At 54.4% G+C, this 19,349-nt stretch overlaps 8 protein-coding genes across 8 annotated transcripts; 5 read left to right on the plus strand and 3 right to left on the minus strand.

The window, feature by feature from the left end:
• The first annotated feature begins 46 nt into the window (after positions 1 to 46).
• Positions 47 to 4,152, plus strand: BO70DRAFT_182800 (GTPase-activating protein BUD2). Its single transcript, XM_025538446.1, has 2 exons — positions 47 to 3,024; positions 3,074 to 4,152. The coding sequence occupies exons 1-2, from the start codon at positions 210 to 212 to the stop codon at positions 4,036 to 4,038; spliced, it is 3,780 nt and encodes a 1,259-aa protein (XP_025402017.1). The 5' UTR covers positions 47 to 209; the 3' UTR covers positions 4,039 to 4,152.
• Positions 4,153 to 4,777, plus strand: BO70DRAFT_182801 (uncharacterized protein). Its single transcript, XM_025538447.1, has one exon. It carries the CDS (start codon positions 4,267 to 4,269, stop codon positions 4,615 to 4,617), a length of 351 nt encoding a protein of 116 aa, XP_025402018.1. The 5' UTR covers positions 4,153 to 4,266; the 3' UTR covers positions 4,618 to 4,777.
• A 2,975-nt stretch (positions 4,778 to 7,752) lies between these two features.
• Positions 7,753 to 9,648, plus strand: BO70DRAFT_286832 (RNP domain protein; the record flags this gene model as incomplete). Its single annotated transcript, XM_025539215.1, has 7 exons — positions 7,753 to 7,972; positions 8,072 to 8,138; positions 8,323 to 8,416; positions 8,476 to 8,619; positions 8,677 to 8,728; positions 8,835 to 9,446; positions 9,506 to 9,648. The coding sequence occupies 7 exons, from the start codon at positions 7,753 to 7,755 to the stop codon at positions 9,646 to 9,648; spliced, it is 1,332 nt and encodes a 443-aa protein (XP_025402019.1).
• A 30-nt stretch (positions 9,649 to 9,678) lies between these two features.
• On the plus strand, positions 9,679 to 10,030 carry BO70DRAFT_182959 (uncharacterized protein). The gene has a single exon (XM_025538448.1). It carries the CDS (start codon positions 9,789 to 9,791, stop codon positions 9,975 to 9,977), a length of 189 nt encoding a protein of 62 aa, XP_025402020.1. The 5' UTR covers positions 9,679 to 9,788; the 3' UTR covers positions 9,978 to 10,030.
• Positions 10,031 to 11,031: 1,001 nt separating this feature from the next.
• Positions 11,032 to 11,736, minus strand: BO70DRAFT_183001 (uncharacterized protein). The gene has a single exon (XM_025538449.1). The coding sequence runs from the start codon at positions 11,546 to 11,548 to the stop codon at positions 11,108 to 11,110; it is 441 nt and encodes a 146-aa protein (XP_025402021.1). The 5' UTR covers positions 11,549 to 11,736; the 3' UTR covers positions 11,032 to 11,107.
• A 189-nt stretch (positions 11,737 to 11,925) lies between these two features.
• On the minus strand, positions 11,926 to 14,605 carry BO70DRAFT_286129 (SLM1 family PH domain-containing protein; the record flags this gene model as incomplete). Its single annotated transcript, XM_025539190.1, has 4 exons — positions 11,926 to 13,075; positions 13,135 to 13,472; positions 13,534 to 14,021; positions 14,077 to 14,605. The coding sequence occupies 4 exons, from the start codon at positions 14,603 to 14,605 to the stop codon at positions 11,926 to 11,928; spliced, it is 2,505 nt and encodes an 834-aa protein (XP_025402022.1).
• A 1,901-nt stretch (positions 14,606 to 16,506) lies between these two features.
• Positions 16,507 to 17,173, plus strand: BO70DRAFT_183028 (uncharacterized protein). Its single transcript, XM_025538450.1, has one exon. The coding sequence runs from the start codon at positions 16,592 to 16,594 to the stop codon at positions 17,066 to 17,068; it is 477 nt and encodes a 158-aa protein (XP_025402023.1). The 5' UTR covers positions 16,507 to 16,591; the 3' UTR covers positions 17,069 to 17,173.
• A 921-nt stretch (positions 17,174 to 18,094) lies between these two features.
• On the minus strand, positions 18,095 to 19,038 carry BO70DRAFT_310288 (Tim17/Tim22/Tim23/Pmp24 family protein). Its single transcript, XM_025540159.1, has 4 exons — positions 18,870 to 19,038; positions 18,676 to 18,795; positions 18,423 to 18,617; positions 18,095 to 18,357 (listed from the first exon to the last, which is right to left on the minus strand). Exons 1-4 carry the CDS (start codon positions 18,982 to 18,984, stop codon positions 18,263 to 18,265), a joined length of 525 nt encoding a protein of 174 aa, XP_025402024.1. The 5' UTR covers positions 18,985 to 19,038; the 3' UTR covers positions 18,095 to 18,262.
• Positions 19,039 to 19,349: the final 311 nt, after the last annotated feature.

The raw sequence follows: 19,349 nt of genomic DNA on the forward strand, positions 1-19,349 counted from the left end.
TAGCGACCCATTGGACGACAAAGACCCCCAATTGTTCGAGGACGGTTGCGCAGCGTACGTTGGGTGCCAGCGTGCTGCAAGGTAACAATCCCGCAGTGTATCACCAGTTTATGTGTCTCCGCCCGCCTGTCTGTGTCTCGTGTATTTTGTAGCGACCTCTTCCGAGCGCCGCTGCTGCCGGTTCCGTCGTGTGTGGTTGGGAAGAAAAGATGGAGCCGGAAAGTTCGAACGGGTTCAAACGGAACTCGGTTCATCAGGGAATTTACAGTCGTCCTGTGGAACGGCGGCCCAGCAAGAAATCCTCCTCCAAAGATCGGCATGGGATGGTCTACCCCGACAGTTTCAGGGACACAGGCATTCGGACAGTGACCCCAGACTCTGAAGGCGGCAACCACTCCACTTCATCGGAAGCCGAGAATCACGCATCAAGTGCAGCAGCGTCCCCTCGTCCCGTCGCCCGAACACGAGCCTCCGATCGAGACTCGCGTCGCGAATTCCACACCTCCCACTCGGCGGGCAACGAAGAAGAATCCCGTGTGGAGTTGAAAAGCCAGCGCGCGCGATCACGGACCACCACCCTGGATGATCAGCGCAGCGAAATTTCCCCTAACACATTTTTCAGAGCCCGGAATCGCCTAGGGTCTATAAACACTGCAACTGCCCAGTCCAAGGCATCGGACGACCAGACAGGATCCATCGGCTACCCGTCAATTCAATCTCCCACCTATCTCAGTCAATCCCTCGGCCGTCACCGGTCAAGCAAGCCCCCGGGGGGCTCGGGCTTAGCGACGAGCGTCTCGGCCAATCAAACCCCTTCCCCGCTGTCGAGTACCGATGCGTCCAAGATTCTGCAGCTTATGAAAACAACTTGTGGAAGGATGCACGGCATTCTTTCGTTTCGGACCGCATCGACAACTGCTTGGTCATCGGGCTACTGCGCCATCAACGTCGCCACGGGAAGTTTGATATACCAAGCAAAAGGAGAGCCCGCTTTGGCCAAGACTCTAATTCCAGATCTTCGTGGGTGTCAAGTTCGCTCTCTTGTCGACCCAGAATTACGTACAAACTACCTCAGCGTATCAACCTTCACATCGGGCTTAGGAGTGGAATTGAGGCCTCACGTGAGTGAAACATTCGACTCCTGGCTTGCTGCTCTGCTCTGCTGGCAGCCGATCCGACCCAAGGGCGTCCAGAACAAGATGACGAAGCCTCAGTCGGTCGCGATAGGGGATCGCCGCTTGACCGACCGTCGGCGCAACTCCGAGAGCACAGTTCAGAAAGAAGCTGCGATCATCAAGGTTGGTAAGATGCTCCAATGGGACAGGCCCAGTGCTTCTGGTGTCCGACCGTCCTCTGGCCGTCGGGTCTCGACGTATCGCCAGCAAAGGGCGCTTTCCGCGTCGTGGCTGCGAGTCAGCTGCACGCTGCAGGAAAACGGTGCTTTCAAACTATACACTGAATCTGACATCACGCTCGTGACTTGTGTCCAACTTTCTCAACTCTCCCGCTGTGCAGTCCAACAGTTACACTCTTCCGTTCTGGAAGACGAATTTTGCATCGCTATCTACCCGCAATATGCAGTCCATTCTGCTTCCGGCATAACACGTCCTGTGTACCTGGCTCTGGAAAGCCGAGTCCTATTTGAGGTGTGGTTCGTGCTCTTGCGCGCTTTCACCATACCCGAGCTTTACGGTCCCGAAACCTGTATCGAAGAGGATCCTAAGGGTACATCCGATACCAGTACTGCTTCCATGGCAGATATGTTCAGAATTGAAAGGGTGCTCGATATAAGGGTGACGGAGGCGAAACTACATCGAAACAAAGCTGCGGAAAAAGCTCCCCGAAGTCGTAAGCAGTCGCGATCGCACAGTAACTCGTCCTCGTCATCCGCGGTGAGCGATTACTACACCGAAGTCCTTCTGGATGGTGAGATTCGGGCCAAAACTGCTGTCAAATATCGCACAGCAAACCCCTTTTGGCGAGAGGACTTTACTTTCAGCGACCTTCCTCCTGTCTTGTCTCAGGTCTCGATACTTGTGAAAACCATTAACCCAACCCAGAAGGACTGGTCACTTATCTCACATGGTTCTCATTCACTGAACCAGGAGTCAAACCCTACGCGCGCCTTGGATGACGTTGAGCTATCTTCCCATGATGCTACATTTGGCAGGGTTGATCTGAAGCTGGACGATCTACAGCCGGGGGTGGAAACTGAGAAGTGGTGGCCGATCTTGGATGACAAGGATCAGCCAGTGGGTGAAATGCTCATGAGAGCTCGGATGGAAGAGACGGTCGTTCTGATGTCTCACGAGTACGCGCCGATGTCTGAAATTTTACACTCCTTCACCAACGGTCTTACCATCAATATGGCTCAGGTCATGTCTTCTGAACTCAATCAGTTGTCTGATGCTCTTTTGAATATCTATCAAGTATCAGGCACCACCGTCGAGTGGATCTCGGCGTTAGTAGAGGACGAGATCGATGGATTGCACAAAGAATCAACTGCCAACAGGCTAAGGTATACCTCGAGGATCCATTCCAATGACTCCCGGGAGTCGGCTCAGGATAGAGAAGTCCTCGTCAGGGACATGGGCCGCACTGCCACAGTCGAGGCGAATCTTCTTTTCCGGGGAAATTCCCTTCTCACCAAGGCGCTTGACTACCATATGCGCCGCCTGGGTAAAGAATACCTGGAAGAGACGATCGGAGAGCGGCTCCGCGACATCGACGAAACCGACCCTGAGTGTGAGGTCGATCCCTCCCGCGTGCACCGGTCGGATGACCTTGATCGCAACTGGAGAAACTTGATTTCCCTCAGCACGGGAGTCTGGAAATCCATTGCTAGTTCCGCGTCAAGATGTCCGGCCGAACTTAGGCTCATTTTCCGACACATCCGGGCTTGCGCAGAAGATCGGTACGGGGATTTCCTCCGGTCAGTCACGTATAGTAGCGTATCTGGCTTCCTCTTCTTGCGATTCTTTTGTCCGGCAATCCTTAACCCGAAGCTCTTTGGATTGCTAAAAGGTACTTCTCCCCTCGTGTTCATTTTAGTTCTTGTTCTAATGCCCTGCAGATCATCCTCGCCCCCGCGCTCAACGCACATTGACTCTCATCGCGAAGGCCTTGCAAGGTCTAGCCAATATGACCACATTCGGTAGCAAGGAACCTTGGATGGAGCCCATGAACAAGTTTCTGGTCAGCAATCGCGCAGACTTCAAACAGTTCGTGGATTCCATTTGTGGAATTCCAGCCGACCGTCCGGCTCCAATTGTTACACCCTCCTATGCCACGCCCATCCAGATCTTGGGACGCTTACCCCCTACTTCCCGCGAAGGTTTTCCCAGCCTTCCTTTTCTGATTGACCATGCACGGAGCTTCGCCAACCTGATCAGTATCTGGCTCGACATGGCTCCGGCGAGACTGGGTGAAATGGAAGACATCGACCCAGGGGTCAGCAAATTCCATGAACTAGCCCTTCGCCTCAACCAACGCACCAAGGAGTGTTTGACTCGAGCCGAACAGGCAGAGCGCCCAAGTGGAAGCCTGGAAGTCAAATGGGAGGAACTGGTTGATTCTATGGAACGTTCGGTAACTTTCTATGACGAGAGCTCCAAGCCTACAAGCCCGGCCACAGAGGCAGCTGTTGCGGGATCGACATCCCTTACCGGCAGCCATCGAAACTCGATTGGTTATTTTACGTCAAGACCATCTCTACCCCGTCGGTCCACTGACTGTGCCCCTGAGGGCGAGGAGGAAACCCCTCCCAGCTCCTCGTCTGCCACCTGGGACCAAAGTAGAGTGCCCTTCTCGATACCGCGGTGGGCTGATCCTCGAGACAGCACCGGCAGTTCGAAAAACTCTTCTACCTACTCGCTGGAATATCACGAGCCTTCCAAATCTCGTCGATCAAGCATCACACGGGAGACAACGAGCAAGTACCGATTCTTCGACTTTGTCCCTGCCCCGTCTCGACGCAAAGCCAAGGATCGAGACCAGGGCCAGCAGCAATCGCGTGAGGAGCAGCGAAGCGAGTCATGATGACTCAAACTTCTCCAGTCATTAATATAAGCCTTTTGTGGGGAACCAATATCTCCGATCTCCGATAATCCTGCTTTGTCGCCATGCAGCGACCCCCGGGGGACCTAAACCACGTCTGTGGGTCTGCAAAAGCCTTACTTTACATTCTACCACCACCCCGCCCGCTCTCTGGGACTGACCCCATCAATGGAGCCCATCGAAGCCGGCCTCGAAGCCGAGCCGTGACCGATGCGGCGACCGACCTCGAAGCTCGCGGGAAGCCATTCTGTACAACACGAGAGCTTGATTTCATGTAGTGAAATCCGTGCATCTTCTGGTGTAAATTTTCCTGCCTTTACCTTTCTTTCCAACCCCTTGTTCCCTGCCGCATGTGCCCATGATTTAACGCTCGTTCTTCCCATCACCTCATCCTCTGGTTGTCCCCCTTATTACTCTTCTTCTTTTTATTTTCTATTTTTTTTTTGGAAAGCATTTGTCATGGTGTTGATACCCTGCTCTGATGGTTGTTTTTACGTGGAAAACAAGAGGACCTGTGAGCAGAGTGCCGGGTACGATCCTCCAAGGGCGATGGATCAGTGACGAACCGGGCGAAAACGGGTCACGGTCCTGGAATCCTGCTTGCGGCCTACCATTGTGATTATTGTGTAAATAGCGTCTTCCCTTCTCTCTGGGCATAGATGAAATGAGTACTCCACCTTTGTTAGACCCGTCATGGCCCGATGTCAGATCTCTAGATAAGGACAAAAGCGGAACTTGGGGGGGGGGGGTGGCGATGGCGGAGAATTCCTCTTAAGCGGTGGCCTGAGCAGAGCCAAGATTCTGGGGGTGTCCGTGCTGCCAGCTAGCTAATAGCTACCTGCTTGTCAACTGTCAACTGTCAATTGTTTTAACAAACTAGAGATTCTAACTAGTTAGTAAGATCTACCTAGGTAAGCAGGTAGGTAGGTACTGCCCGGGTGTGGTGTCACGGTGTGCTGTACACTACTACCTACCTACCTGTACCTATACTTCACCGGTACCCGCTAGATACTACACACTAGCTAAGCCTCCGGCTGTGATAGGCTGGCAGTGACGGCTTCTTCCTTTAAGAGGGAAGGGAATCAATTCAACCATGGGAGGGAGGGGGGGATTTGGGGAGATATGGGGATCTGTCATCAACAACTTGAACCTGCGGGGGTGTACTATACTATCTATCTAACTATACGGAGTACACAACGCTCCATACCCAACTAGCTATCTATCGACCTATCTACCTGCTCTTCCCCATCCATCGTGGCATTATCAATTAGCCCATCCCGTGGCCCCGTCCCAGCCCGTCCACCCCTCTTTCTGGAGCTCCGATTTGCTCTGGGGGGGTTGTTCAAACTCTGGGAGTCGATCCAGACAGGCCTACTCTACTACTCTACCTCCCTCCTCTCATTCCCTCCCTCCCCCATCCCATCCATCCATCTCCTCCCTCCCCATCCATCTCCATCACACCTATCTTCCCTTCCCCTCGGCCACTCACTTGTCTTCTCTTCTTCCACATCCCGCTGGTCTTGTCTTTCGTCCTTTCGTCCCTTGTGTTTTATTAATTCAGTTTTATTATTATTATTATTTTTTTTTGGCTTCCGCTGGCATCAAACCAAAGACCATTAATCATGGGTGGGTGGTCCTTTTCCTACTGACTCTTGGCCCTTCCCCCTTCCCTTCCCCTTCCCTTCCCTTCTTCCTCCCCCAGATTGTTTGTTTCCCTGATGATCCACCTGCCCTCCAATCCAATGCCCTGGATCCTCTACTCCCGAAACCATCGCAGCGGTCGTGATCCAGCCCTTCTTCGGGGAGCTCACATTCCTCTTCCTCCCCCCCTGACGGGCACTGCTCCCCCGTGACATGATCGCCCCCTTGTCCGGGTTGCGCGCATACCAACCCTGTCGACCAGTGTTGATGTTGATACGGGTTCCCACTCCGGTACGAACCGGCCATCTTCCCCTCCCTGCGGCACCCGGCCGTATGTCCGTCAGACAGACAGGCCCGGTCTGGCGTGCCGAGCCAAAAGCAGCGGGCATCCTGGCCATGCATCCATCCCATTCCTCTTGCCGTGACTCCTACGCCAACCACATCCACGCTCACTGGACAATGCCTGCGGATGCTCGTCGGGGGAGGGGAGGGGGGGAAGGCCAATCACCCTGTGGGGCTGCATGTGTCCCGAACAGTCTGACAGACAGATGGAGAGATAGACAGACAGGCAGACAGACAGGCAGGCAGGCAGGCAGGCAGAGACAGCCAGACTGACTGACTCTCAACTGTTTGACAACAATGTGACGGACACGGGCTAGAACTGGAACTGTTTCTACGCGGTCCTCAGCTCAGCTCAGCTCAGCTCATCTTTTCTTTTTCCGAGTCTTTCCCACACCCCCCCGTCCGTCCCTACTACTGTGTACTCCTACGACTAGTTAACTTCCCTGGCTCTTCCAATAATCCTTACACACACCACCCACACCAGCACCCTCTGGCTAGGTTTCCTCTTCCCATCCCCTCCCCCTCTCTCCCTCCCTCTTCCTCCCCCTCCCCTCCCCTCCCCTCTCTTCCTCCCGTCATCACCCTACTCTCTCCATTTATCTCTCTCGCCTCCTCCTCCATCTTCTTTCTTCTAACCCCCTCCCCTTCCCGTCACTTTTTCCCTTCCCCACCCCCCTCTCTCTTCACTTCTTCGTACTTTGGTAAACCCCTTTGCTGCTTCTTTGTTCCACCCCCGACCATTGAATCGGTGGCTTACCATCCAGGCCCAACCTTCAGCCGACGTCTATCGACCATATCAAGTAAGTTTGCTTTTCCATCCGCCAGTTTGTTAGTGTAGCGAGTCGATGTGCACTTTTGCTCTCCGGGTTGCTCCTGGAAAATGATTCCTTCCCTCTTCTCGGCGCGTATCGAGGTCCCTTTGTGCAGGCCGCTAGGTGGGAGGTAATGGGTTGGCCCATCCCCTTGCTAAAGATCATGGGCGGTGCAACACGTTCGGGACTCCGTCATCCCATCCCCACCGTTGGCTCGATCCCCAGCGAGCTATCGTGTACACCTGCTGGATGCACTCCATCCCATCCCATCCCATTCTATCCTACCAAAGCTGTTGTGATCTTACACATCCATCTATCTACAGACACACACATTCTCTCTCTCTCTCTCTCTCTCTTCCCCCCCCCCCTTGTTAGCTGGCTGTTGCTGGTCCGGGCATCCCGTGACTTCCCCAGGGTCCCCCGTCTGGCGCCATTCCCGATCGGGCCTCGGGTCACCTGACCGGGTGGCTCTCTGGCGTCCCGGCACCCGGACCCAATCCAATCCAGTTCACTCATTCCTGTCTCTCTCTCCTCTCTCTCTCTCTCCCCTCCTCCTCAGTCATCTCTCATCTCTTCTCCCCCCCCTCAATTCATCCATTCTTCCCCCCAGCTAGGGACCTTGTGCGCGCAGATCACGTTACCCCCCGCCATCTCATTTCCCCCTTCCTTACTTTCTTCTCCCGCTCCCCTCGCTCGCGTTCGCTCGCGCGCGCGCTCCTTCACATCGTCCATGTCTCCATCTGCCTTTGACGACGACATTGACCACGCGCAGCGCGAGAGGTCTCGTTCGCCCCGTCGCCGTTCTCGTAGCCCTCGTCGCAGTCGCCGCTCGTACTCGCCTCGCAGTCGCTCGCGCAGCCGTGACGACTACCGCCGCTCCGACCGTCGCTCTCGCTCTCCTATGAGTACGGCCCCCGGCGTTTCTGGTGGTCATTCTGCTTCTGGTTACGGCGGGCGCAGCAGCTACCCGCCTCCTCCCCGTTCCTTCGAAGATCGCGCCGTTGCCAAAGAACAAATGATGCAATCCGTGCGCGAGTCGTCCCAACAAGACCGCCGTGTCTATGTGGGCAACCTCTCCTACGATGTCAAGTGGCATCACCTGAAAGATTTTATGAGACAGGGTGAGCAGGGTCATATTGCGCTGTCGGGCGCGTGACGTGTTTTGGGTGTTTGGAATCCGTGGCTGACTTTGGAGGGGGACTTCCGCGACGTTCGAACAGCTGGAGAAGTGATCTTTGCCGATGTCTTACTACTTCCCAATGGAATGTCGAAGGTGGGCGCCAATGCGTAGTGTGGCTGGTTTCTTTTCCCTTTGTGCTTCTGGATTTTCCCCCGTTGGTTCGTTTGTTATGGACTGTTTGGGTTGACGGGCTGGGCCTGGCCGTCCGGGATACTGTAGGGATGCGGGTGAGTCTCCTCATTCTCCTCGTGGTTTACCGCGTCATACGGACCGTGCTGACGGTCGCAACAGGATTGTGGAATACGCGACTAGGGACCAAGCGCAGAATGCGGTCAACACCCTCAGCAATCAGAACTTGATGGGCCGACTGGTCTACGTTCGTGAGGTATTTGGGGACCTTTTCTCGGCATTGTGGGCAACTCCAGTGGTAGCTGACACAGACAGGACCGTGAACCCGAGCCTCGTTTCACGGGAGGCCCCTCTCGTGGAGATTTCGGAGGCCCTGGCCGCGGCGGCTTCGGCGGTGGCTTCGGCGGTGGTCCCGGTGGTCCCCCGGGTGCCAGTGGCCGTCAGCTTTATGTGTCCAATGTTTGTGTCCCCGTACGAAATTGGCTTGGGTGAGGTATTGACATTCGGGATGTTTAGCTTCCGTTCAACGTTGGCTGGCAAGATTTGAAGGATCTTTTCCGCCAGGCTGGTATGTATTAGACAGCAGAGTCCATCCAACCGCCGCCTCTGCTCTCTCTCCCCCCCATTCCTGAACCACATGTCGCTTCGAAGACTGACACCCGCTTCTTCCTTAGCTCAACAAGGTGCCGTGATCCGCGCCGATGTCCACACCGATGCCACGGGCCGCCCCAAGGGCTCCGGTATTGTCGCTTTTGAGTCGCCCGAGGATGCCCGCAACGCCATCCAGCAGTTCAACGGCTATGACTGGCAGGGACGTGCTTTGGAGGTCCGTGAGGATCGCTTTGCCGGTGCAGGACCTGGTTTCGGTGGCCGTGGTGGTGGTTTCGGTGGTGGCTTTGGAGGCCGTGGTGGTGGCTTCGGCGGCCGCGGCGGTTTCGGTGGCGGTCGTGGTGGCTTTGGCGGTGGTTTCCGCGGCGGTTTCCCTGGCGCTCCCCCCGCTGGACCCCCCGGCGCTTTCGGTGCTCCTGGTGGTGGCCCTGGCTTCGAGGGCGTGGCCTCGGTTCCCCCCAACCCTTTCACAGACTATGCCACCTCCGGCGGCGAGAAGGGCGGTGTCATCTACGTGCGCAACCTGCCCTGGTCGACCTGCAACGAGGATCTGGTGGATCTGTTCTCGACCATCGGAAAGGTCGACCGTGCGGAGATCCAGTACGAGCCCAACGGTCGCTCTCGCGGCACCGGTGTGGTTCAGTTCGACAGCGGCGACACCGCAGAGACTGCAATTTGTAAGCGTCCTGAATCTATTCAGCCTGGATACTCTACTAACACACATTGCCTGCTCCAGCCAAGTTCACGGGCTACCAGTACGGCGGCCGTCCCCTGGGCATTACATTCGTCAAGTACCTGAATGCCGGTCCCGGACCCGAGGACATCATGGATGACGGCCCCGAACCTTCCGCCGCGCTCACCCAGGACCAGATCATGTAAATTTACCATATGAATCTTCTTCTTTTTTTTTTTCTTTCTTTTCCCTTGGCCTTGCTTGCGGGGGATCATACATTCGAGAGGCTTGAAAAAAAGTTTGCCATGTACTACGTACGTACTCCGAATCGAGATTAGGATGATGAATGACCGGTCCGACCTGTTATTTCTTGTGTTGGCTGGCTCGTGGTGGGCTCGAGTCGAGAGCGTGGCGTATCTTTGCTTGTTTCTCGTATCAGTCACACTCACCCTCACACCTCTTTTTCATGTTTTGTTGTTGCCATTGTCATGCAGCTAGCTTTTTTACTTGCTTTCATTCACTTTCTTTCTTCTGATTTCTCTTTCGGATTCTCTGGTCGAGCTTGTGGGGTCGGACAGATAGTCAGACAAATCGGAATTTTATGTTGTGGATTGTGGATCTGGAATTGAACTGGGAGGTATCTACGGAGTACTGAATACTGAACTGCGCAATGGTTGATAGACGTAGGTCTGGCGGTTGCTTTTGATGGGGTTAGTTGGTATGGGTGTGTTGTGTTGTGTTGTGTTGTGTTGGGTTGGGTTGGGTTGGATTGGGTTGGATTGGGTCGATTCGACTACTCCAGTCAGTCAGTCAGACTCACCCACCCACCCACCCACCCATAGTGAAATTGTGATTCTGAGAGGTTGACTGTTTGTTTCTCTTTGTAGGCTTTTGTAGAGATATCGTATCTGTACTATGGACTGAAGTAAGCAGGAGCAGGAGCAGGAGCAGGAGCAGGAGCAGGTACTCCGTATGGAGTAGGGAGTACCTACTTAGGGAGTAGGTATGTGGGAAGCATAAAGTAGTATATACACATCTATATAGTATCTGTCTATCCACCATCTACTATATATCTGTCTATCTGTCTATTTCCAGTCCAGACCTTGATCTTGGTCTTGATCTTGGTATACTCCATGCCATGTCAATAGAGTAATACTTATCTAGTAAACAGAACAGCTGGCTGAAATGAAGTTAGATTTTTTTTTTTTCATCTGAGTAGATGATTTTAGGAAGGAGAGACTACTAGAGCCGTGCTACTGTTGTCTGCTGTCTGTCTGCTGTCTACTTAGTCTATTTGTTATCCATACAATCAAAGGTAACTGAACTGACATGAAAGTATACAACTAATAGTTATCTAAGTTATCGTAATCAACCAGGAAAAGAAGGGCAACCAAATTACGATAAACCAACTGCATACACTCTACTCCGCATTCGCCATTCCCAGTCGAACCTTAGACTTAGTGAGTGGGTGGATAATCTATCATTCCATTCATTCGAATCAGCTACCTAGCTAAAATCCCATCCCACCCCAGAGGACCCAGCCAGGTTGACTGACTGATTGACTTGACCATAGCCTTCCCAGATCCCAGTTAAAAGAAACGTGAGAATGAGATGAGATAGATGAAGCAGAAGTAGACACCAAATAGCAAGGCGAGAATGATTCATTCATATGGTGTGATATGGTGTGATATGATGTGATGGATATGATAGATATGATGAGACGAAAAGGGTTGGGAAAAAAACAGATCCAAAAAAAAAGAAATTCCAGATCAACCAGCTGAAGCAGGATATAGGTAGTAGAAAATCCAAACCCAATAACCAACCAAAAACAAACCCAAAAGAAAAGAAAAGAAAAGAAAAGAAAAAAAAGAAACAAATTTGGTGGGGGAATATGGTACAGAGAAATGAAGCGCAGGAAAAAAAAATCAACCAAAGTTCAAGTTGCCAGCCAAACCATCCAGAAAGTGATAGATGAAGCGCAAGTGGAAAAGAACTGAACCAGAGCAGAGCCAGAAGCAAAATGAAAAGCAGAATCAGAAACCAGCCATCCATCCATATATCCAAGAATTGTACCGTACGCCTTTGAGATAGCCATAGCCAATCCATGTAACCATCCCATCCGATCCCATTCCGACCCGTCCGTCCGTCCGTCCATCCGCCTGTCGACCTGTCATCTCGACCTGTCACATGAGAACGCCGAGTAAAACTGATAGATAATATGTGGGGAGGTCTTGGTAGGCCGATGGTTGGTCAACCATATAACCGTCCAGATGCCCCTGTTTTTGAATGAACAATGGGTTCGTGTTTTTCTTCTTCACAAGGGAGAGAAGAAGGAAGGTACGTAACATGACCACATAGATGCGTCAGATACAAAGGAAAGTGACAAAGGAAATAGACAAAAGAAATGGGACATCAAAGCAAAAGGGCATTCGGGCCTATGTGGCCTTGCATGTCCAAAGGTAAGGAATACCTTTTTTTTTTGCTTATGCAGCCAGATTGGCTGGCGGGTAGTGGCCTGGAATCCGCAGTTCCAGCGTCGACACACTGCCCTTGGATTGAGCCGAGGGACGCTTCGCAGTCCCATTCTGCGAGACGGCCGCATCGTTCCCGACAGGTCCAGCTGGTGCGGTCCGGACTGAAGAGCTATCTGCCGGTCTGTCTCCTTTCACGCCGTCGAGTTCAAAGCCACCATGGGGCGACTCTTCGCTTTCGTCAATCGAAGTCGGCACGGTGGTATGGGTGTAGTCAGTCAGGTTGGCGGTGGTAGGCGCAGTCGAGGCGCTCTCGCCGCGGTTTCTCTGACGAGTCAGAGACGGGTCGCGCGAGCTCGTGGATCCGAGCCCTGCAACAAAGAAGGAGTTCGAAGTGTTTCCCCGATCGGACCAGGCGGTCTCTCTGTGGTCGACGGGATTGTGCCCCTGCTGAGCAAGCTGCTGTCTCTGTCGCATGGCGGCGTCTGAAGTGCCCATCCAGTTGCCATAGTAGCTGTCGTGCCTCTCGACATCGGCGGGATACGGTCGGTCGGTCAAGCCGGCGGCGGTCCGGGCATGGCTCTCGTCCATCTCATTGCTGAAGGAAGTTCGGCCGTCGGGAAACGAGCCCGCTGCAGCTAGGAGATCCCTGTCGCCGGAGCTCTCTCCGCTAGACGGCGACAGTGGAGCCTCCAAGTGGCGGTCTATCTGCACGTCACTGGGGAAACGCCCCCCCGGCTGACGAGGCTGGGAAGTTGGGCGTTCCTGGTGCAAAACCGCCGACTCGGCTGAGTACGGCGTCCTGTCCGCTTCGTCCTCGTCCATTCCGTCGCTGCTGTTCCGCCAACCTGTGCCACTCACGGTCCGAATATGCTGTCGCACGTACGCGTTTCGAGCCTCCCCGGTCTTCGATATTAGGCTCTCGATATCTTCGTACCACGCCATCATCGTCTCGTGGGATTCGGCGCGGAAGACCCACGAGTGACCGCGGTGCATCGTACCGGTCTGACGTCCCTTCAGCATGAACTTGTGCGACGTCGAGTCCGGTTGAGAGTGCGACCCCAGCTTCTGCTCCGGGAGGTTCAATGACATCACCGGTTGTTGCCAGGCCACCCGATCGGCAGACTTGAACTCATGCAGATGCGTTGGAGACAAGACATACCTACTCCTGGTCAGCAACGCGGTTGGGAAAGAGAGAAATACGGCATGCGAAGAACGTACCAGCCAGGCGTATAGCTCTTCAGATACTTGCTCTTGCGCTCCAACATCCCGGACCGGACCTCCGCAGCAGCGGGATGATCCTTACCCGGGTATGTGATGTTCTCCACATCGCGGAGAGGAACACGCGGATCGACCAGTTCGTCCGTGGTCGCGACGAATGAGTTCCACTCATGATCGTGAGGCATCGAAATCGGTCCCGCGCGGAGTTTCTCGACCGTGTCGTATGTCTCGTCCGCTTCCCGCTTCAGGATGCTGGCATATGCGTTATAGGCCTTTTGGATTTCGCCCACCACGATGGATTCTAATTCGCGACCGGAGTTTTCCAGGTTCAGGAAGGCCTGGGAAACGGTCAGCATTTTGATTTCCAGGTCCTCGCTTGTGACACGGGGTATGGCATACCCTGTGCAAATAATTCTCTTCTTCGATCTGCTTCTCAATCTGTCGGTCCACATTCAAGCGGACAATGAAAGGATCGCCTTTGCCTGACGTAGCCGAAGAGTCGGTGTCAACCATGCCCAGCGCTTCATGCAAGTGTCGCACGCTTTTGCGAGTAGCCTCCACTTCCTTATCCACGGAGTTGCGGAAGTCGCCCGAAAGACTGCGGATTTCCTTGGTCTTCTTTTGCAGGTCGTTTCGCAATCCCATTAGCTGGTTGACCACCTCACTTTCCACTTCAGCGGCCTTGTTCGCTTCCGTGTACCCTTGTCGGTGAAAGTCCCTCAGCACCTCGGTCGCATCCGCGAGACCGCCAGATTTGAGAAAAGTCGGTGGCAGGGAGGTGTTTTGCATGATATTCGACGCTGACAGAAACAGTTTGGAGCGGGTTTCGTACGATTTCTGGATCTCCTTGAAGAAGACAATGAGGTCTTTGAGGACCTTGCGCCACGCTGCTGCGCATTAGCGAACCATGAGCTGGGGAGCCTTTGCGACATGCGATCCTACCTTGAAAGCGGTTCGCTAGGACCTCGGTTGGGCTCCCGTTGGTGGGAACAGGGATATAGAACGCGCTGTTCGGGTCCTCGTCGGCGCCATACTTCTCCTTGTCGCCCAAGACGAGACTCCTCACACTGCCCGCACGCAAGCTTCGCTTGCTGCTGCTACGACGCATGCTTCCTCGCTTGGTAAGGGAGGCTTTCTTCTTCAATGTACTCGACCGGGTCGGGGTTGCGGAGCGCGACTGTGACATCTGAGAGACGGATCGTTGCATGCCCGCGCTGGACGGACCGTCTAGAACGACTGAGCCGCGTTGGCTAGTCGCATCGAATTCCTCGTGGAACCGGCCGTTGTGGGCGAACGAAGTAGGTTCGGCGTTGGCGCCGTGTGGGAGGTAACCGGAGCTGGTAACGATCATGGAATTCGGTCGGGAGCTGGAGCGCGTGCTGTACCCGCGATTCAGCAGGAGATCGGGATGGTGAGGGATCGCGCCGTATGTGTCCTGCACCGGCGTCTGCGACCTAACGGCCATAGCCATGACTGACGGCGTGGCAGGGTGACTGGGCAGGAGGAGGAGGGGACGAGAAGGGGGCGGTGATGACGGGCAGGCGAGAGGGTAGCAATTGGGCGGTGCAGGGCAAGCCGGGCCCGTGTGTCGATATCAACCGATCGGGGGTGTTGGAAAGACAGTTCCGGATGCGGGCCGTGATAAGAATATAAGGAAGGGAGCGGCCGGGTAAGGTATGGGATGGTGAAACGCGACACCAAAAACGAAATTAGAATAGGAGGGGAGAAAAAGGAGTCCGATCTGGGAGTCCACTCCGGGAACGACTGAATCACGACGACGACGCGCTTTTTTGGGGGGGGGGGGGGGGAGATGGGGATGGGTCTATTCTATCTAGTAGTCGGCAGGCGCAGGCGACTAGATAGTTGCGTGGTTACCAGGCGAACGGGGGGAGTGGAAATTAGAGTCGCGCGGCGAGCGTCGAGACTCGGGCGCCCAAAGGGTCTGGGGCGGACTGTTTGCGGGGGCAAAGCAGCAGGCGACACTCCTATCCGCCGGTGGTGCTGGGAGTGGTGCTGGGAGTGGTGCTGGGTGTCGTCGCCTCCGTCTAGCGGGTGAGACTAGTACGCTTGCGCTCGCAATAGTCCCTGTTCTGGCACTGGGAGCAGGAACCGTCGCCGTCGCCGTCGCAGGAATAATCGGCGGCCGATCAGAACGCGACTCGGGGGTTAAAAAGAGATTGGGCCCCACCGGTGCAGGTGAGACTGCGAGAAGAAGGGGATGGGGATGTCGGAGGAGGAGAGAGAGAGGAGAAAGAGAGGAAAGAACCAGAACCAGTAGTATCCGGCTGTCTGGGGGGAGTACTGATGCAGAGAGACACCCCGATCGACAACGACTCACTCAGGAGTATAATCCTCCGAGGCTGCAACAAGCAAATGGTGAAGTGAACCTGGTAGTAGTACTCCGGACTCTTAGGGGGGGCAGTGGTTACTATAATCCCAGCGCCGGTTCCGGATGACGTCTACGTTGGCCAGAAGCACCAAGGAAGCTGCGACGTTATGACGACCAAGGCCCCTCAAATGCTCGATGGTGAACGGTGGGAGCGGAATCCCCGGATCCGAGTTGACTTCACGCCAGGAGGAAGAGGGGGGGATGGGCCACAAAGTTCGCAACCCCGTGTCGTACCATGAATGGCGCTCAATGGACGATGCCAGATGGATGAATGGGCGGATGGATGGATGGGTCGGTCTGGATGGGTGTTTGGGGAGGAAGGGGGGGGGGGGGGGGAGTGATCGTATCGTGGTCGATCGATATGCCCTCTCCTTTTTGGAATAATAATAGTACTACCGGTAGTCGGTAATTTGATCAGAAAATTAGATTTCGATCTATAAAAATAAACCGAAAGGAAATGAGGATACAATGGATTTAATAAATGGATCTGGGCTGCCGTCCGATATCTATACTGGGAAGGAAGGAAGGAAGGAAGTGGGTTTAATGCCGTTGCCTGTTCTAGGAGGAGCAGCAACAGCAGCAGCAAGAGGAGGAGAGGGAGGAGCAGCATCTCCAGCAGCATCAGCAGCAGCAGCAGCAGCATCTCCAGCATCGTCATCATCATGATCACCAGCATCATCTCAGGCACATATCCAGCCATTTAGCCTCCGCGGTGGTCTCTCCCATCAAACTTAGAACCCATTCAAAATCGTTCTGCCTTACAGTCGGGAAGTTACCTACCCTATTCAGCAGGCGCTGCTGCTCCATCGGCGTGGCTTGTACGGAGTACCAGGCCGCACTTACCCCATCGGTCCGGACAAGGCTGGTGGGTGTGGCTCAGCTCTATTCTGATTGGCTGACTGCGCAAATTGCTTGGTCGTCGATTCCCCGCTGGGCCAATCATTTCCGTCCGTTCTTTCTAGCGTCTGCACAGTCGTTCTTCATGGCTTCGACGGACTTCCCCCCTTTTCAAAGGGTAAGTACTGTGGCAGTCCTGACTCCTGTGAGTGTGAGTGTGAGTGTGATGAGATGAGACCCATCCCGACGGGTCACGGTGGCAATCGTCCATCAGAGTTCAGGCGCACGCAGGAGAAAAAAAAAATAAAAAGGAGACCTCCGAGCGGATCTTCGGGGTCTTGTCTTCCCGCTTTGGGTATCGTTGAGGCAGCAGCCCAGCATCCCAGCAGCCACTTTGACCCTCGACGTCATGCACGGTTCATCCGGTTCTTTGTCGATCCGGTCGGATTCCCTGCATTCGGGTTCGACAATGGGGGACTGCGATGGAGTACCGTACTGTTAGGTTCCCTGTGCCAGCCTGCCAGTATGGATGGGTCTCTAGCCTCGGCACTTAAGGGACTGCTGCGTCTGCGCTGCGACTCAGGGACTTACTTCTCTTTGCGCAATCCCGAACATACTACGGAGTACTACATAAGTCGTACGGAGGATCCCGGATACGCTGGGTTTGGTTCCTCAGTCCCTCCATGTTCCACATGGCAATCTACCTGACGTAGTCGATTAAGTACTCCGTACTCCGTACTACTTGCGCAAATGCAATCTGAGGACTACTATTCACTAGATAGATAGTAGTAGTAAGGAGTCGCACTCCCTCCCTATCTGATATCCAAAGTAGCCTCCGTACCAAAGTACGATGTCCTGTTCCCCCGTTCGCTCAGATGCCCGGTATGCTTGCTTCCCGATGACCTTCCAGGAATAATAATGAGCCCAGAGAAGGTTCCATCATGTGCCCTCCGTACTCCATATTTCTCCAGCCGATCCAATTATCTTTACCCCGTGTGGTTAAGGGGCATTGACGAAGTGATATCACATTTTCCCCTGCATGGATTGTCGTGCATCCCTTGTATCGACGTCAATAGATTGACAGGGCTCCAGCACGGCGTCTCCCGCCTCGATCGGCTGAAAAAAAAAAGAAAGATACACTGGTTGGGCTTGTCTTGTCTCCTTGCCTGCCTCCTCCCATTTTCTAGGTGGGATCTTTGGGTTGTGTGGTTGTATTCCGTACTCGGTCATCCGTCCGTGGCACCTGAACGCTTCTCCTGTCCTTCCGGGATTGGATAAGCCGGCCATGTGATTGGCCGGTGTGGCTGGGGGGGGGCAGCTCCTCCCCGCCCTCCTATCAACCCCAGCCGGTACTATCAGAAACACACACACCATCCAAGCCCTCTACCTGGCTACTAGTAGTATCCATCTGCTGTCTCACAGACGCCACTGGACGGGATCATCCGTAAATAGCTAGGCAAAACAACGTCCTATTGCCCCTGGCGTGCTTCGGAGGTATAATTCCCGTGGACGGCTGTTCCATGTTACAAAACCTAAGCTATTCATCTATCTAAGTACTACCTGAGACGCTCCACCTCTATGTTACCCCTCGCAGTTTGGGGAGGTCGGTGGATCTATCTAGATTGACAGCGCAGACAGTTCAGTGTGTCATGCGCGGGTATCATATGAGTGTTTCCGACAGAAAGCGTAGGTAGCTGTGCGCTCAACGCCTCTGGAGGGGTTCACATATTCCTTCCTACTGTGAGTACCCGCCAGATAACGGCAGTGTCAGAACGGGAAAAGGAAACTTTATTGGTGGGTGTACCAAATCTGCTAGCTGAACAGCATCGAAACAATGGAATAGTTTTACACAAAAACCTGAGAATTGAGGGACTGCGCTGGAGATATCTAACGAAACCGGGTTCATGATGCGGGGGCCGGGGACGTCGGAACCTCGATACCGTATGCCTCCTTGATCCTCTCGCTCCGTCTCTCGGCGTATCCGGGAGCATAGATACCTGCGTAATCAGATCAGCAACGTCGGGGCCATACGGCATAGAAGATATCTGCGGGATGTACGAACCTCGTCCCTCGCCCAACTCAGCAAAGGTCTGCTCTGCCGGGCTTCTGTATGTCGTCCTGATCTTCGTCCGGCGGTCGAACTCGTCGACCTCCAGGTCCTTCGGCTTCTTGCCGAACAGCCCACCGGTGTATTCGTAGGCGCCCGTGCAGACGGCCAGCGCAGTACCGTAACCCAGAACGGCGGGGAATGTGCGGACTGTATCTTCGTCAGAACGATATCGACCCAATTGATGGTCGGGTCATGGGGAACGCACCTCGGATTCCCAGAATTGCTCCCGCGAAGAAGCCTCCCAGAGCGACGTTGTAGTGATCATTCTTCTCACGAAGGTTGGCCGATGCGGTCTTCACGAACTCGTAAGTACCTCCCATGGCAGCTAGAGAGACACCGGCCGTCAGCATTGACACAGCTCGAGACCTTGTGCTCGATCATCCAGGATTGTATCCATACCGAAAATACCGATTGTGCCTCCGCTCCGCGTGAACACACCCATGGGGCCGACATTCCTCTTGGTGAGGGTGTTCTGGACCGCGGAGGCGAAAAGACCCACGCCACCAGTGATCATGGAGCTGTTCAGTGACGATTTGATCGCATCCTTGGGGTGATAGTGGTGGTCATCATGAGGCGGGGCCATGGTGGCGGTTGGAGACTGGGACAGAGCTGTGGCTAGCACTCGAGAGTGTCGTCGGACGGAGATGCGATGAATTTGGGACGTCGCGCTTTCTGCCGGCCCCCACCGCCTCCACAGGCTCCCCCGAGAGGAGCTCACTTGATGGCCGGTTTGACCAGAACATCTGATCGATGCCCGGAGCGCGTTTGTTCTTCTCCCTTGGCATGCGGGCTTCCTCCTTCATCTCCTCCTGCACCCCGCGGTGATCTTTCTTTGCTCCCCCGAGACCTGGTTGTGCTGGAAGTCCTGGTTCAATCACC

This window comes from Aspergillus heteromorphus, assembly GCF_003184545.1.
Source record: "Aspergillus heteromorphus CBS 117.55 chromosome Unknown BO70scaffold_5, whole genome shotgun sequence".
In the NCBI taxonomy this organism is placed as follows: Eukaryota; Fungi; Ascomycota; class Eurotiomycetes; order Eurotiales; family Aspergillaceae; genus Aspergillus; species Aspergillus heteromorphus.

Excerpts from the sequence above, each read along its gene's own strand:
- BO70DRAFT_182800 (XM_025538446.1), top strand. The coding sequence starts at position 210 with ATGGAGCCGGAAAGTTCGAACGGGTTCAAACGGAACTCGGTTCATCAG. Across the intron at positions 3,025-3,073 it reads GCTCTTTGGATTGCTAAAAG|ATCATCCTCGCCCCCGCGCT; the intron begins GTACTTCTCCCC and ends AATGCCCTGCAG.
- BO70DRAFT_182801 (XM_025538447.1), top strand. The coding sequence starts at position 4,267 with ATGCGGCGACCGACCTCGAAGCTCGCGGGAAGCCATTCTGTACAACAC.
- BO70DRAFT_182959 (XM_025538448.1), top strand. The coding sequence starts at position 9,789 with ATGACCGGTCCGACCTGTTATTTCTTGTGTTGGCTGGCTCGTGGTGGG.
- BO70DRAFT_183001 (XM_025538449.1), bottom strand. The coding sequence starts at position 11,548 with ATGGATTGGCTATGGCTATCTCAAAGGCGTACGGTACAATTCTTGGAT.
- BO70DRAFT_183028 (XM_025538450.1), top strand. The coding sequence starts at position 16,592 with ATGAGACCCATCCCGACGGGTCACGGTGGCAATCGTCCATCAGAGTTC.
- BO70DRAFT_310288 (XM_025540159.1), bottom strand. The coding sequence starts at position 18,984 with ATGATCACTGGTGGCGTGGGTCTTTTCGCCTCCGCGGTCCAGAACACC. Across the intron at positions 18,796-18,869 it reads AGGCACAATCGGTATTTTCG|CTGCCATGGGAGGTACTTAC; the intron begins GTATGGATACAA and ends GTGTCTCTCTAG. Across the intron at positions 18,618-18,675 it reads AGCAATTCTGGGAATCCGAG|TCCGCACATTCCCCGCCGTT; the intron begins GTGCGTTCCCCA and ends ACGAAGATACAG.